The 14,692-nt window shown below is 50.4% G+C and overlaps 1 protein-coding gene and 1 pseudogene across 1 annotated transcript in view; both read left to right on the top strand.

Moving 5' to 3' along the window:
* Window positions 1-6: 6 nt before the first annotated feature.
* Window positions 7-14,692, top strand: part of ARHGAP40 (Rho GTPase activating protein 40) — a 49,628-nt gene continuing 34,942 nt past the window's right edge. The window contains exon 1 of the mRNA XM_045295504.1: window positions 7-361. Within this exon, the coding sequence (XP_045151439.1) occupies window positions 96-361 (266 nt within the window). The 5' untranslated portion in view covers window positions 7-95. The remainder of the gene's footprint in view (window positions 362-14,692) is intronic.
* The window catches only part of LOC105979684, a 10,011-nt pseudogene continuing 3,778 nt past the window's right edge, over window positions 8,460-14,692 (top strand).

Genomic DNA, 14,692 nt, shown 5'->3' with positions numbered 1-14,692 from the left:
TGTGTGTGTGTGTGTGTGTGGTGTGTGTGTCTGTCTGTCTGTCTGTCTGTCTGTTGGTGGCCCTGGCTGAGCCAGCCTCACCGAGAGGAGGTTGAATGCTTGTTCCGCATGGGGGTGTCTGGGAGTTGGGTGTGCCCAGAGGCTTTGCTTCCCTCCTGCTCCCACGGCCCAGTGAGTCAGCCCAGAGCAGCAGCGCTGAGCAGCCGAGGAGCCAGCCCCTGCCACAGCCTGCCCTTCTCCCGGCCGCCCTGATGGAGAAGCTGGCCATGCTGCCCCTGGCCTCCCCATGCCCCCGGATCCCCAGAGCCCACGTCGCCAGACAGTCCAGGCCCTGTTGGCACTGGGCCAATGTGGGCTGCAGGTATGGATGGTAGGGAGGGGGGTCTGGGCCTAAGTGTCTTAGGGTCTGCGGATATAGGATGTATTGTGTGCTGGGGCCTGTGTCTTCTCGCTGAATCTCATCACTCCCTTGGGAGGGCAGGAGAAGCCTCTCCTCACACAGGAGGAGGATACAGGTGCTCCCAGAAGCCAAGTCAGTTTGCCCCAGAGCACTCTGCTGACGGGCCCTTACACATAGCTGGGGTGGGTGTCCATGTTTCTTTGCTTTGCTGACAGGGCACTAGGGACTCATGCCTTCCTCGGAGATCCCTGGGAGGTTCACATGGGTAATGCATTCCGTTGCTAGCCAAAAGGTTGGCAGTTCGAGTCCACCGGAGGCAGCTCGGAAGAAACACCAGCTACTGAAACCCCAAGGGGGACATTGTCCTACTCTGACACACCTGAGGTCACCAGGCCCTGGAATCTGCTCAACAGCAACCAGGGCATGGGCCTCCAGCAGTGGCATCTCAGCTGGTCAGTGTGGCTGCCCTTGGCCGCCCCAGCTGGGCCACATACCACTTTCCATTCAGTGTGCCTCTGACGGCCAGAACCAGGATTTTTTTCGGGCTCATTTCCCCCAATTGTGATCCCTGCCTTTTTTAATGGTGTTCTTGTAAAAGTTCAAACAGCACAGAGAATGTATGGGCCCCAGAATGTAGCGCTGTTAAAGGAGCTCTGATGTTGCAGTGCTTAAGTGCGTGGCTGTTAACTGAAAGATTAGGGCTTCCAACCCACCAGAGCCAGTCTGTTTCCGTAAAGATTGACAGCTCTGGAGACCCGCTGGGGCAGCGCCGCCTGCCCTGCAGAGTCGGTAAGAGTCGGGTCAGCAGCGATGGAGTTGGGTTTTGCTGTTGGAGTTTTATCATGCGCCTCAGGAGACGTTTTTACATATATAAGCCTGCCTGCTTTACCCAAATAGAATCACGTTACACATGTGTGTCTAGCCTTGCTTTTACACCCAAATTGTGTTATGATCTCTTTACACATCAGTAACAGGAAGTCTAACTCATTCATCTGAGTGGATCCCCCAGATCCAGCTGTGTGGATGTCCTTTGATAAGCCGGTCCTGACTAATGGACATTTATAGTGGTTCCAATTTCCAACCCTTGTAAACAATGTTGCGGCACACGTCTCTGGGCACTCATGTTTTAAAATGCACCTGGTTCTCATGTATGGATGGCTTCACTACCTGACGGTTTGCATTCACGATGATAGTAACGAATCTACTTCCCAACTAATCTGTGCGCTGATGACATTAAGCCTGGCAGTGACGAAACCCAAAAAGCCAGGTGATGACACTCAATGCTCAACAGCGTTGGCAGTTCGGGTTATGGGTCAACTAGGCTGGGCTGTGATTCCCAGTGGTCTATCAGACCTGTCATGCCGTGACTGGGCAGTTATATACTGATGTAATCATCCTCCATTTTGTAATCTGATGGGTCTGTATTCTCCATTTTTACAAAACGCTGAATTTTGTACAACAACCTGGTCTTCAGAACCTAACCATGTGGATAAGTGAGGACAGACTGGATCCAATCTAATTCACGTATGAAACTATATTTATGTATACACAAATCAGATTATTTTATCTGTGCTATGTTGCGGTCTATTTTTCTCTTCGCATATTTTCAGGGAAAGACTCAAGAGACCTCTATATTTCTCTTTAAAGGTGTGTGTTGTCTTATGACTGAACTATACTCTAATTAGCCTCTTACTGGTAGACTTTTACCTTGTTTTCTTTTCCCTTGGCAGTGGGGACTGTCCTGCTCAGGGTGTGTGTGTGTGTGTGTGTGTGTGTGTGTGTGCACTAATAATTTTTTTTGCTCAGTTCCGAGCCTGCCTTCGGTCTTAGGCAGAGGGCATGGTAGAGCTGACTGAGACCGGAGCAGAGAGTTGCACACAGAAACCTCCAGCCCCTGCTTGCTGCTATACCAGGAGAGGGACCAGCTGGGAAGATAGAAAAGATCGGATCAGTGTGCTCCCCCCAATGGGGGTTTCTTTTTCCTTCCTGGATTTATCATCCTTATTATTTGTTATTTATATCACCCTAATTTAAACCGTGAGCTCTCCTCCTGGGCTGTGATGCAAACATAGGATGATTCCTAAATGTTGAACGAGTGACATGTGGTTTGGGCTGTTAACCACACGGGCAGCCGTCGGGACCCACCCGCCGCTCTTCTGGTGACAGACGAGGCGGTCTGCTCCCATACCGATTCACAGTCTGGAAAACTCACAGGGCTAGTTCTTCTCTGTCCCACTGAGGCGCTGTGAGTGACCCTCGACTGGGTGGCAGTGAGTTTTGAGTTCAGTCGGAAGCAAGCCTCTGAAGAGTGGCCTTTGTGGGTTTTCTTTAGGAGTCTCTGAAGTCCTGTTTGAAACCGCCTTCCCTTCTTAGTGAGAAACGCAGCCATGTGTTCTGCTAGAAATCCCACAGCATTGTGTTTGACAAGTGAAATCATCAAAGTCCTGGGAGACATAATTGAGTCATGAAGGTGCCTGTAATCTGTGTCTGGCATGACTTCTTACTGGCCCACATTCAATTCAACAGCAGTGGGCTTGTGTGCACTCGCTGTGTGCCCAACATTCACTTCTCACTACCATCGAGTCAATGCCAACACCTAGTGACCCCATCGGACAGGGTAGAACTGGCCCTGTGGGTTCCCAAGACTGGAACTTTTAGAGAGCCTCATCTTTCTCCCCAGGAGCAGATGGTGGTTTTGAACTGCTAATCTTGCAGTTAACAGCCCAACACATCACCGCAATGCCACCAGGGCCCACCAACGTTCCTCCTACTACGTGCCAAATACATTCCTGTATCTCATCCCAACAGCCCTGTGCATGCATCTTCATGACAAATTCCCAGAATAGGAATCAATCCCACAGCGTGTGCATTTAAACATAGGACGTGTCTTTCCCCAGGACGCTGCGCCCATTTTGCAGACTAAGTGGGTACAACTTTGTCTCCTTGAATTCTTGACTACATTCTTGACTGGACAGTCCTACTTTTGTCATCTGAGAGGCAGACGAGCAGATCTTCTCTATCAGTGAGGTTGGACATCTTTTCTCATGCTCAGCACCTGGCTGATCTTCAACGATTGACCATAGAGGCAGGAAGCCCGTGTGTCCATGTAATAGCCAGATTCCCTTTATTAATGAGTTAAGTGTCTTGACCTTGTACACAACTACAAGGTCTGCAGTTCAAAACCACCATCTGCTCCAATGGAGAAAGAGGAGACTTTCTACTCCTGTAAAGAGTTACAGTCTCAGAAACCCACAGGGCAGTTGGACTCACTATGAATTGGAATCCCCTCAGTGGCAATGAGTTTGAGGCTTTTGTTGGGGGGTGGTATTGTTGTTACTTTGTGGAGTAAATGGCAAAGTCCACCTGTGTTTGTTTCCTACAGCAGCCACACCAAAGATGGCATGGAGTGGCTTTAGGTGCCACCCATGTGTTGTTTTTCACTTCTGGAGGCACCTCGAAAGAGCCCGAGGGTGACTTTGAACTTCCAACCTTGCACTTGAGCAGCCCAGTGCGTTAAACCTGTGTACCACCTAGGGGCTCCCAATCTTGCTCACAGCCGCGCTAAGGGCAGGTCCCTTCTGACGAGTCCTCCTGTTCCCTCCCTTGCCACCCAGCGAAGCAGAAGGGAAGGCCCTCGTGACACCGCGGGGTGAGACGGCCACCTTCGCCAGCCCGTGGGTTCTCATCCCATCTGCCATGTGAAGCCGGCTCTCCAGCACCCCTCTCACCAGGGGTGCCTGGTGCTGCCCGGGTTGGCCAGCAGCTGCTCATAAAATAAAACATCTTTTTCTTAACACTTGCCAGCCCCGGTTGTTGGACCCTGCTTGCCAATAGGATGAGTGAAACATCTCCTTGTCGTTTGCATTTCCCTGATGCCCAGGCTTCTCATGCAGCCGTGTGCCTTGGCTCGCCCGAGGCTTGTTTCTTCATCTCTGGCAGCTTTGCTAGTGGACAATTTGGGGAGGTATTCTCCCCTACCCCCATATTGATTTCTAGGAACTTTTTATATAGAATAGACCAGGCTACTTCACTATGTGTTAAAAGCATTTTCCGCGACCTCCAGGGATCCCATCCCACTCCCATGTACTCTGAGCCCACTGTGTCCCCTGCCCCTGCCCTGTCGTCCGCAGTTGGTAGGCGGTTTATGGATCGTTTGTCTCTACACCTGCACTAGAGCAGTTACTCTGTGCCAAATGTTTTACCTGCGCCACTCTTGTTATTATTCATCAGTTATTTTATAATACACTAGGTGAGATGCCACTCTCATTTTAACTCTCATGCAACCACAGAATGGAACACAAATCATCCAAGCCAACCAAGCTCAAAAGCAATACTATTAAAATTATTGACATTAATATAGTATGATAGATGGTGTCTTACAGCTATTAGACCCTAACTCTAAAAACTGAGCATGCTATTAACCACTTATCTTATCCTGAATTTGGTAGGCTATGCCATCTTTCAATGCTGCCTCCATGGTCCTCTGTTTTCAGTGTGAACTTTTGTTCACCTGTTGAGATAGGCACCTATGATTACGTATATCTATGATTAAGTTTACCCACCCCGCTGTCTGACTGTCACACTACGGCAGCCTGGATGTCGCTGTAATGCTGGACACCACGCTGCCTGCATTTCACACTCAAGCGGAATCCACAGGGGCCGACAGGCTTATCAGGCGTTGTCTTGTTAGGTGCTGCCAGCACTACTTTATCTCATCCCCCCACAACCTGGGGCAGAGGATTAGCATCACCGCATCTCCACGGTGTGAGGCCAGCGGGACGAGAGAAAGGCTGAGGTCTAAAGAGACAGCCACTTGAAAAAGATTCCACTCCAGGGCCTGGGCCCTTAGTCACTGTATTAATCCTCTGACTGCTGTAAGAAATTGCCACACGTTTAGCGGCTTAAACCGTACACATCTATTATCCTCTGGTTCTGGAGGTCAGAACGCAAAATGGGTCTCAGTGGATGACGCTCAAGGAGTTAGCAGGGCCTCATCTTGGCTAGACATAAAAGGTGGCTAGACAAAGCCACTCCCCCGGCTTCTCGAGGTTGCCCACTCTCCTTGGCTCGTGGTGCCCTCCCTGCAGAATCAGGACTGGCCTCTTGAGTCTTCCTCACAGTTCCTTCTCTCGGGTTTACCATCTTCCCCACAGAGGACCCTCGCGGTTGAATAGCAGACTTGGGCCCCTCCGGCTAGAGTAGCATAATCACCCTGTTTGAAGGTCAGGTGGTTAGCAAGCTTCATGTTTAGGTGTCGCCCTAATTCAAGGGAGTCTCCCCCTGCCGTGCCACACCTCATTTTCACAGCTTCTGGGCACGAGGACGTAGAAGTCTTTGGTGGGGCCATTATTCTGCCTCTCAGAGCGCAGTTTTGAATGTGGTCACCTGCCTCCCTCCTGCAGAACCTGTGGTTAGAACCTGCATCAGCATTACCTGGAGGAGCGTCCAGATGCCTGACCCCACAGGCCGAGCGACACACTGGTCTGCGTGGTTTAAAAGAAGGAAACGTAAACTTGAATTGGACTTCAATTCTCTTTTCCCCCCCCCGAAAGTCTTATGGGCATATCATTCATCTCTGATACAATTAATAGTTCAATCACATCAAGAAGAGTCGTACAATCATCACCACCGTCGTCGTTTTAGAGACAAATTCTTTTGTGCCTCGCAAGCCAGTGTCCAAAAGAAGATAAAGAATCACCTGTCTTGCTTGTTCAAAACCCCAGAGCTGGGACCCACCCACCTCCAGCAATCTGACTCAGCAGGTCTGGGGCAGGACAAAGAATGTGCACTTTCAACGGGTTCCCAGGGAGGCTGAGATTCTGTTGAGATTCTGGGAGTCACTCTTGGACAAAGCTCGGTGAGATGTGCATCCATCATTCTTCACATGTTGACTGGGATCTGCCGCCTGGTGGGAACTCGTCCCAGGACGAGGACGAGAGGGGTCCCAGGCTAAAGGGGAAAGCTCGCCATCAGGTGATCACTTAATGAAGTCGACCTCCAGGCCTTTCTTCTGCAGTTCGACTAGCCAGCCCCGTCTTTTTCTTTTCCTTTTGAGATGAGCTGGGTGTCACGGAAGATGCCCGTCTCTCTGGTTCTGCTCCCCCTGTGTGTGGTCACTCAGACCCAGGGGCAGGGGCCTGGAGGGTTGTCGGCTGTGAGCCTTCACGCTCTTCTCGAAAATTCCAACTGTACAAGGAAGAAGCAAATGCTCCAGAATTGAATATGGGGACAGTCGTACAACCCTTCTTGATATGATCGAATGACTGCATTGTAGGACGATTTCATAAAATTGTTGAAGGTTTTAACTTTATTCATTGATTTGTTTTTGTTTTTAAGAAAAACATACTCTGTGTAGTTGCACAGCCCGTTCAACCAATCGGATCAGTAATAGTATTCCGTTAGACCCCCATGAATGGGGTGCTTTTCTTGCCATCTCCCATCATTTCCTTGTCCCCCCCCTCTGCCAGGCCCATCCCCGCCGCCACCCCTCGCCTCCTCGAAGTCTTCAAAGTCCTATCCTTCGATGTGAAAACTGCTTTTCTTTTTCTTCATTTTTCCTTATAATGTGTCATGAAATATCTGCGAGACTGGCTCACTTTGCTGAACCGCGTGTTCTCTAGTTTTGTCCCTGTCTTCTTGTGTTTAGCAGCATCGTTTTGTAGGGATGCGTAATTTCCCGCTCTGTGGATGCACCGGAGCATGTGCATCCATTCCCCTATCGTCAGTCTTTGATCGTCTCTTCCTTTCGCCCCAGGGAAACGGCTTCAGTAGACAGAGGCGATCCTATGTCTGTACAGCCAGCCTCTGCAGCTAGCAGCCGGGGGTTGACCATGGCGCTCTGTGCCAGAAAGTTGGGGAGGGGCCTGCAGGGAAAGCTTCCTGGAGGAGGCAGTGTCTGAGCTGAATCTCCAGGTAGGCAGAACCAGGCCAAGGACGGACTGGAAGGAGAGTGTGTTCCTGGCAGCAGCAGCTGCTGCAATTGGGCAAAGCTTGGGAAATCTTGGGGAAAGGAGATGTAACCATGGCAGCCCATTCGAGGCTCTCCCACTGGTCTTTAAAGCTGGGAGCTCCTCCAAGATGCAAGCAGGTTAAATGCGTTTCCCTGCTGACCAATAAATTGAAGGGTCAAGCCCGCCCCACAGCACATCGGGGGGGAGAGAGAGGCCTTGCTGATCCACCCCAGGTCCCCCAGCTCTGCTTTGAGGTCACCATGGGTCGGAGGCTATGCAATGGAAATTGCTTGTTGGTTACTGATCTGGGGTCCAAGGTTGGATATTCAGAAATCCACAAGTGACTAAAAGCACTTGCCTGCTGAGATAGGTGTGTGCTCTTTTCCCGAGAAAGAGTCTCCAGATTTTAAAACTGTTCCCTCTCCTCCCAAAGCACAGTTCAGAAGGAAATGTAGACCATGGTCTACAAGGCTTAGACAGCTACCATCGCGGCGGGGGAGGGGGGGGGCATGTGGGAGGTGGAGAACCAGATGGGCATGGTGAGGACGGTGGCCCAGTGGCAGACTGAGGCGAACGGAACCCACTGAACACTTTCATATTTTATTTAACCTCATCCCCATCCACTGCCCTCGGGTCAATCCCAGCTCATCACATCTGCCCGGGGCAGTCAGCTTCATCTTTCTCTGGGGTTAGAACTGCTGAACTGGAGGTTAGCGCCCATCACCTAGTCCACGGCACCACTGGGGCTCTTAATTAACCTAGTCTACCCCAAATGGCGTTTCACCATGAAATCACTGTGCCACATCATGAATGAGATGTCTTACATCCCCGCTTTTATACAAAGTCTTCAAACCCCAGCGGACATTTCTCCTTGCAGCCCATCTCCCCCAGGATACTAACTTTTCATCAGAAACACTAGCTCTATAGGGGACGCTCTTAGAATTGACAGCTGACAAGGTAGATCCGTGCACCCAAGTTGTTCCCAGCATACTTAAGCGTTTTCCAGGCATGAGAGCAAGCGTCCGCTCTTTAGATGGGAAGTCATTAAAATTAAATGTGATTTTGCCTCGGCCTTGGACCGGGTGGCGGCAGGATTCTACAACTCAGCCATGGCCAAGATTAAGGCCCGGAACCTTCGCGGCAGGATGAAGAAATAGCTGCTCACACCGCTGGACCACCTGAAGGTGGAGATGTCGCAGCTGCGCGTTGCCACAGTGACCGGCGGCGCCTCGTCCAAGCTCTCCAAAATCCGAGTTGTCCTCAAAGCCACTGCTCAAGTTCTCACCGTCATCAACCAGACTCAGTTCAACAAGGGCACGAAGGACAAGCCCCTGGATCTGCGTTCCCGGAAAACTAGGCCATGCGCTGCAGGCTCAGCGAGCACAAGAGCCTGAAGCCCGGGAAGCAGCAGCGGAAGGGGGTTTGTACCCACTGCGCAAGCACGCGGTCAAGGCCCCAGCTGTGCGCGTCAATAAATCAAACTGGCTGGGGGAAAAAATTCAATGCGATTTAAAAGCCAGTTCTCTCTCTCTTATTTTCTTTTCCAACTGCTTGAATGGGGTCATCTGTTTATTTTGTTTTGTTTTTTACTAAATCATTTTATTGGGGGCTCCTATAGCTCTTGTAGCAATCCATACATGAATTGTAACAAACACATGTGTACATCTGTTGCCATCATCATTTTCAAAACATTTCATTTCTACTTGAGACCTTGGTATCAACTCCTCTTTTTTCCCTCCCTCCCACTCTCGTAACCCCTTGAAAAATTATGTTATTATTATTTTCATATCTTACACTTACTGCTGTCTCCCTTCCCCCATGATTTCTGTTGTTTTGTACCTGGAAGGGTGGTGGTGATGATGTATTGATCATTGTGATTGGTTCCCCCTTCCTCCCCTCCTCTCCCCACCTTCCCTCTACCCTCCTGGTATTGCTACTCCCATGCCTGTTCCTGGATTCTGTGTGTGTCATGAGCTCTTATGTCTTATCTGTACCTGTGCACATGCTCCAGTCTAGCCTGTAGTGAAAGGCAGGACCGGGGTCATAATAGTGGGGGTGAGGAAGCCTCAAGGAACCAGAGGATTACTGGGTGTTTCGTCAGTGTCAAAGCCAGTTCTTCGGTCACAGAGAACACCTGGCCAGTGCTCTGAAGCCCTGAGTGGCTAGTGACATGGTGGATGGGGCAATGTTGTCCCTCGCCAGCACAGGAGATAGCCATCTGATTAAGTGTTCTGGAGGGGACACGCAGGTGTCGATGACCTTGCTCACAGGAAAGAGCTGAACAACCCCCAAACCACCCCAGGGCTTCCAGAGCTTCTCCAGCAGGCATCTAGCGAGCACTGTCACTGTGGTCCTGAGCCGGCACACAGTGAGCAATACCACCCCCACGGCTTCCCTCTGACTCAGGGCAGCCCCGGGTGGGTCAGAGGGGACCTGTGCTCCCTAGGACTTTCAATGACTGAGCAGTAGCTCTCCAGGACTTTCTTCCAAGGTACTTCTAGGTGGATTAGAATCTCGAGCAGCCAAGGTCAGCAGCAAAGCCATTAGCCATGTGCATCACCTTGAAGCTACAGGCTTGCAGCAGAGAGCTTGTTTTAAGGGACGGCTACCACTCAGACTCAGCCAAGTGTTGTCACATAGTGACAGGGACTTTGCCCCCAAAAGGACTTGAAATAAGAATATTAAAAAATAGTTTTAGTATAAAAATATTTAAATATATAAGAAATATTTTTTAAAGTTTCATTGGCACAGAGCATACAATTCAATCGTTCAGCCCTATCGACAAGAGTTGCACAATCATGAACATAACACTTTTAGAACATATCCTTCTTTCTTGTACTCCTTGTTAATAGCTCCCCATTTCCCTCCAACCGCCCCTGCCTGCCATACTCCCCAAAACCATGAATGTAGTTGCTATCTCCATAGATTCACCCAGTATTCCTTTTTTAATGTGGACATCCCTATGTGTGCACGCACGCGCGCGCGCGCACACACACACACACACACACACACGCTTTTTCACATGATGGAAAATTTAAAACGGCAATGCAATATTATTCAGCCATAATCCAATACAACATTCTGATTCATGCTACTACATGGATTAATTTTGAAAACCTTATGCTAAATGAAATAAGTCAGATACCAAAGGAAAAAACACTTTCAATCCCAATAGGTAGAGTCGAAAAATAAAGATAGATGTTGTTTTTCGGTATTATCGGATCAGTTCTGACTCCTACAGAGCGACCCTGTGTGCAGCAGACGGAAACACCGCCCAGTCCCACGCCGCCCTCACACTGGTTGTTGCGGCCACTGTGTCAGTCCACCTTGTTGAAGGCCTTCCTCTTCCTCTTTCTCACTGCCCCTCCGCTTTACCAAGCGTGACGTTCCTTTCCAGGGACTGGTCTCTCCTGATGACGTGTCCAAAGGGCGTGAGATGAAGTCTTCCCATCCTCACTTCTAAGGAGCATGCTGGCCGTACTCTATAGGGTGTCTGAGGCTGTAAATCTTCATGATTACTTCCTTCTGTGGAGGGGCTGGTGGGTTTGAACTGCCAGCCTTGCCATTAGCAGTCCAACTCTTACCCAAGTGTGTCACCCACCACTGCCTCTGAGTGGGTTTAGCCTCATAGCTATGTAAGGTTTCTGAAGCTGTAAATAATTATAGGAGCAACTGACGGGTTCAAACTATGGATGTGCAATTGGCCCCCTGACATACCACCCGCTGTGCCACCTGGGGCCCTTTAACATGGTGACTGGCCAAATCTATGCACTAATGCCCATGATGAGAACACTGAAGAATCCTACCAACTTCTGTTGTCCGAAATCGATCCAACATGCAATCAAGATGCACTGATAATTACTGGTGATTGCAATTCGAAAGTTGGAAACAAAGAGGAAGGAGTAGGAGTTGGGAAACAAGGCCTGGGTGTTCAAAAGGAAACCAGAGACGGCATGAAAGAATTTTGCAAGACCAACAACAGCATTGCACAAGCTTTTCTTTTAACAGCATAAAAGGTGACTGTACTTGTGGGTCTCATCAGATGGAATCCACAGGAATCCTTGGTAAGAAAAGATGGCGGAGAAGCCAATCTTATCAGCCTAAACTAGGCTAGAAGCTGTGGTCACCTTTGGTATGAGCCCAGTTGGCTAGGCATCCAAATGATAATCAAAAGGTCGGCAGTTCAAACCCAGCCTGCTTCCATAAAGATGACAACTCTGGAAACACTATGGAGCAGTTCTGCTCTGCCCTAGAGGGTCGGGCTGAGTCAGAATCACTGGGACCGTGGGTTTGATTCATAGCAGTCCGTGGGGAGGAAAAGTAGGGAGGGATTGCTCAAAGGGTCCTGTGTTTCTGTTTGGGTGTGATGGAAAACTTTCAGTACACAGTGGTGATCTCAAAACCAAACTCACTGCCAACAAATCCATGCCAACTCATAGTGACCCTATAGGACCAGGCAGACCTGTCCCCGTGAGCTTCTGAGGCTTAAATTCTTTACAGGAGGAGAAAGCTTCATCTTTCTCCTGAGGAGCAACTGGTGGTTTTGAACTTCTGACCTTGCAGATCAAGACCCAATGCATAACCACTACGCCACCATGGCTCCCCAGTGACGATTATACAACATAGTAAACTGTAATTAGCACCATTGAATTGTATGTTAAAAAATGGTTAAACTGGCTCCCGTGTCCCTCTCCGCCATGCCGGGGGCTGTAGTCTTCCACCTTCACAGTGTCTTCCCCTAAGACTTACCGGATCAAGAGATTCCTGGTCAAGAAACAAAGCAGCAATGGATGGATGGATGAATTCTGTTAAGAGTTGTACAAACCCCCAATAAAATGATTTATGAAAAAAGTAGAAGAAACAAAAACAGAATCAACCCATTCCCCAGTGGATTTGAATAAGATCAGGTACAACTCTCCAAGAAGACATTGGAGAAGAACCAGGCTGGATCCGTAAGGAGATGCCCAAGGAAGGGCTCGCCCACAGCATTGACACCAGGCTCACCAGCTTTCTGTCCACTTTGCCAGCATCTGATCAATTGGCAAACATCTGGGTGCATCCTTGGTTTTTATGCTTCCGCATTGAGATGTTAACAATTAATAAATAATGTGAGGCCATTGGCTTGGGGGGAAAAGGGTTAAAATGATACATGGTTTGTATGTATGTTGGGTGTATACACGTGCACACACACAATCCACAGTGCCACAACGAAATGTCTTTGCAATGCAGTGGAGGTGGCTAGCCTGGACTTCAGATAGAGTTTGGTAGAGCCGGATCTTCTAGTTGGGAACATGTATCATCTCCATCTTAGACAGAGGTCATGGCAGCACCTTAATCTCCCCAGGTCATCTCAAAAATGCGGGCTACCCCTCCCAGGACTGCCTGCCAAAGGACTCTGATGTCATCCATTAGGTCCCACCTCACCCTTCACACCTCTTCAGGGCACTTCTCTGGTCCTCTGGTAGCAGCTAGAGACTTGGACAGCTCTTAACCCCAGAATTCACTGGACAGCTTACCCAGGGTCCCTCTGTGAGAACCTGATGTCATTGGCTGGGGTATTGCCTGGGCACCCGGACTTTGGAATTCTCCAGGGATTCCAATCCACAGCCAGGACCAAGGAGCAGTGCTCTCTGCCTGGAACACAGCTCCCCGGGCCCAGCCTGGGTCTCCCTGCATCTCTGGTTCTTGCTTACGTTGGCCAGCTGAAGGGAGCGCCCACACCTGTACTTTTACCAAGCTCCTGGCCAAGCCTCAGATCTGATTCAGGAACAGGACTTCCATTGATTCTCATTCAGCATGTTTTACTGTTGTTATTGATGAAAAAAGAGCCACGCTCATTAATTCCATGGGCCAGAGGTAAACTCGGGCAGAATTGTTGCATGCAAGAGACATATGGAGCATTGATGGACGCTTGATGACCAGGCAGAGGAGCCGGAATGAGCCGCTTGTTTTGTCTTATAGGGAAGGCGGTCTTTAGCAGAATGGTAGAAGTCCAGTGGGGGTGACCCCCAGAAATGTGGAGCCAGGAGTTGCCTTTTATAACACCTCATTCCAGCACATCTTCCTGCCATCCCTGCAGTCCCCATCTTTGGAGTGATCGTTTCAGATGGCTTCAGATGGTTGCTGTGCACAGATGTCCGGGATGTGCACTGCCCAATGATGTTTCCTCCAAAGGGGTAGCGTTCAAAGCCTGGCCAGATGCCACATGATACGAGAGTGCCTAGGTCGGCACGGAGAACCCACACCTCCTGGCGTGTCCGGAAGCCACCAAGGAGAGACCCACTTCTTAAACACACGCTGGCACACTCGGCCATGTACACACTCACGGGAGTGTAGGCATGCACACACTCCCTGGCACACAGAGGTCTGATTCTCACTCTTCACTGGTCTTAGAGCCTGACTTGTCATTGCATCTGGGGGTCAGGGCCTGTGGGGTGAGCGTGTGTCAGCGGCATGGGTACTAGCAGCTGGGAAACTACAGGGGCAGGTCAGCCACATCCGAGTCAACAATCTCTATGGAACGAGTGAGCCCCAAACTCAAGGGCATGCAATTCAGCCATCCTGTTGAAGGGCCCGGTGTTTGGGATTGCTTTATCACTAGGGACACAACACCTGCGCCTGTGACTGCAGCCTTGCACTTAGCTCTGACATCCGGGCAGAGTACAGGGGTGATGCTGCGGCTACGGCGATTGCCACAACTTATTCTGATCGCTGTGGTCCCTGCACCAGGAGCAGGGGCTGGCAGGACACTCCGCTGGGAAGACATCCGTGTATAGGGTACTTCCCCACCTGGAAGTAGCCACATAGGAGGCTTGGAGAGATGAGACCCCTTGCCAGGCAGTCAGAGTTGGCCTCAGCCTCTGCCTGATCCTGGCACACCATGCCCATGGTTACCACCCTGGTCTGGGACCTGCCAGTATTTCTCAAGGGCCAGGCTGTGCTCAAAGGGCCGTCCCCAGAACCCTTTCTCCATTTGGGGAAGAAGCCACTGGCCAGCTGCCAGCCTCCCGGGTGCAGGCTGAGCTGGCTGCTGAAGAGGCAGCCTGCCACCACACCTCCGGCTTCCACCCGCTCAGCCTGAAGTGCCACATTCCGTGCCTTCGTCAAGCTGGCTCTGGGCCTCCCGAGAGAAGGCTGCCACCTCTGCTGGGTGCCATCCCAGCAGCTGCTACTCAGGCCCATCGGAAATACACAGCCAGGTTCCAGGCCCTCACAGGCAAACACCAGGCAAAGCCTCCCTCCCGACCTCAGCTTACCATTTCACAGTAACGGAAACTGAGAGCCAGGCTGGAGCTGAGCTTCCAGGGTCCCTGCCCTTTCCACAGGCCAGCTAGCTGGAAGG

This window comes from Echinops telfairi, unplaced genomic scaffold (assembly GCF_000313985.2).
Source record: "Echinops telfairi isolate 266 unplaced genomic scaffold, ASM31398v2 ScPeMD7_5592;HRSCAF=6446, whole genome shotgun sequence".
NCBI lineage: Eukaryota > Metazoa > Chordata > Mammalia > Afrosoricida > Tenrecidae > Echinops > Echinops telfairi.
Note: the sequence above shows the minus strand (reverse complement) of the source record. Positions and strands in the feature narration are given on the sequence as shown.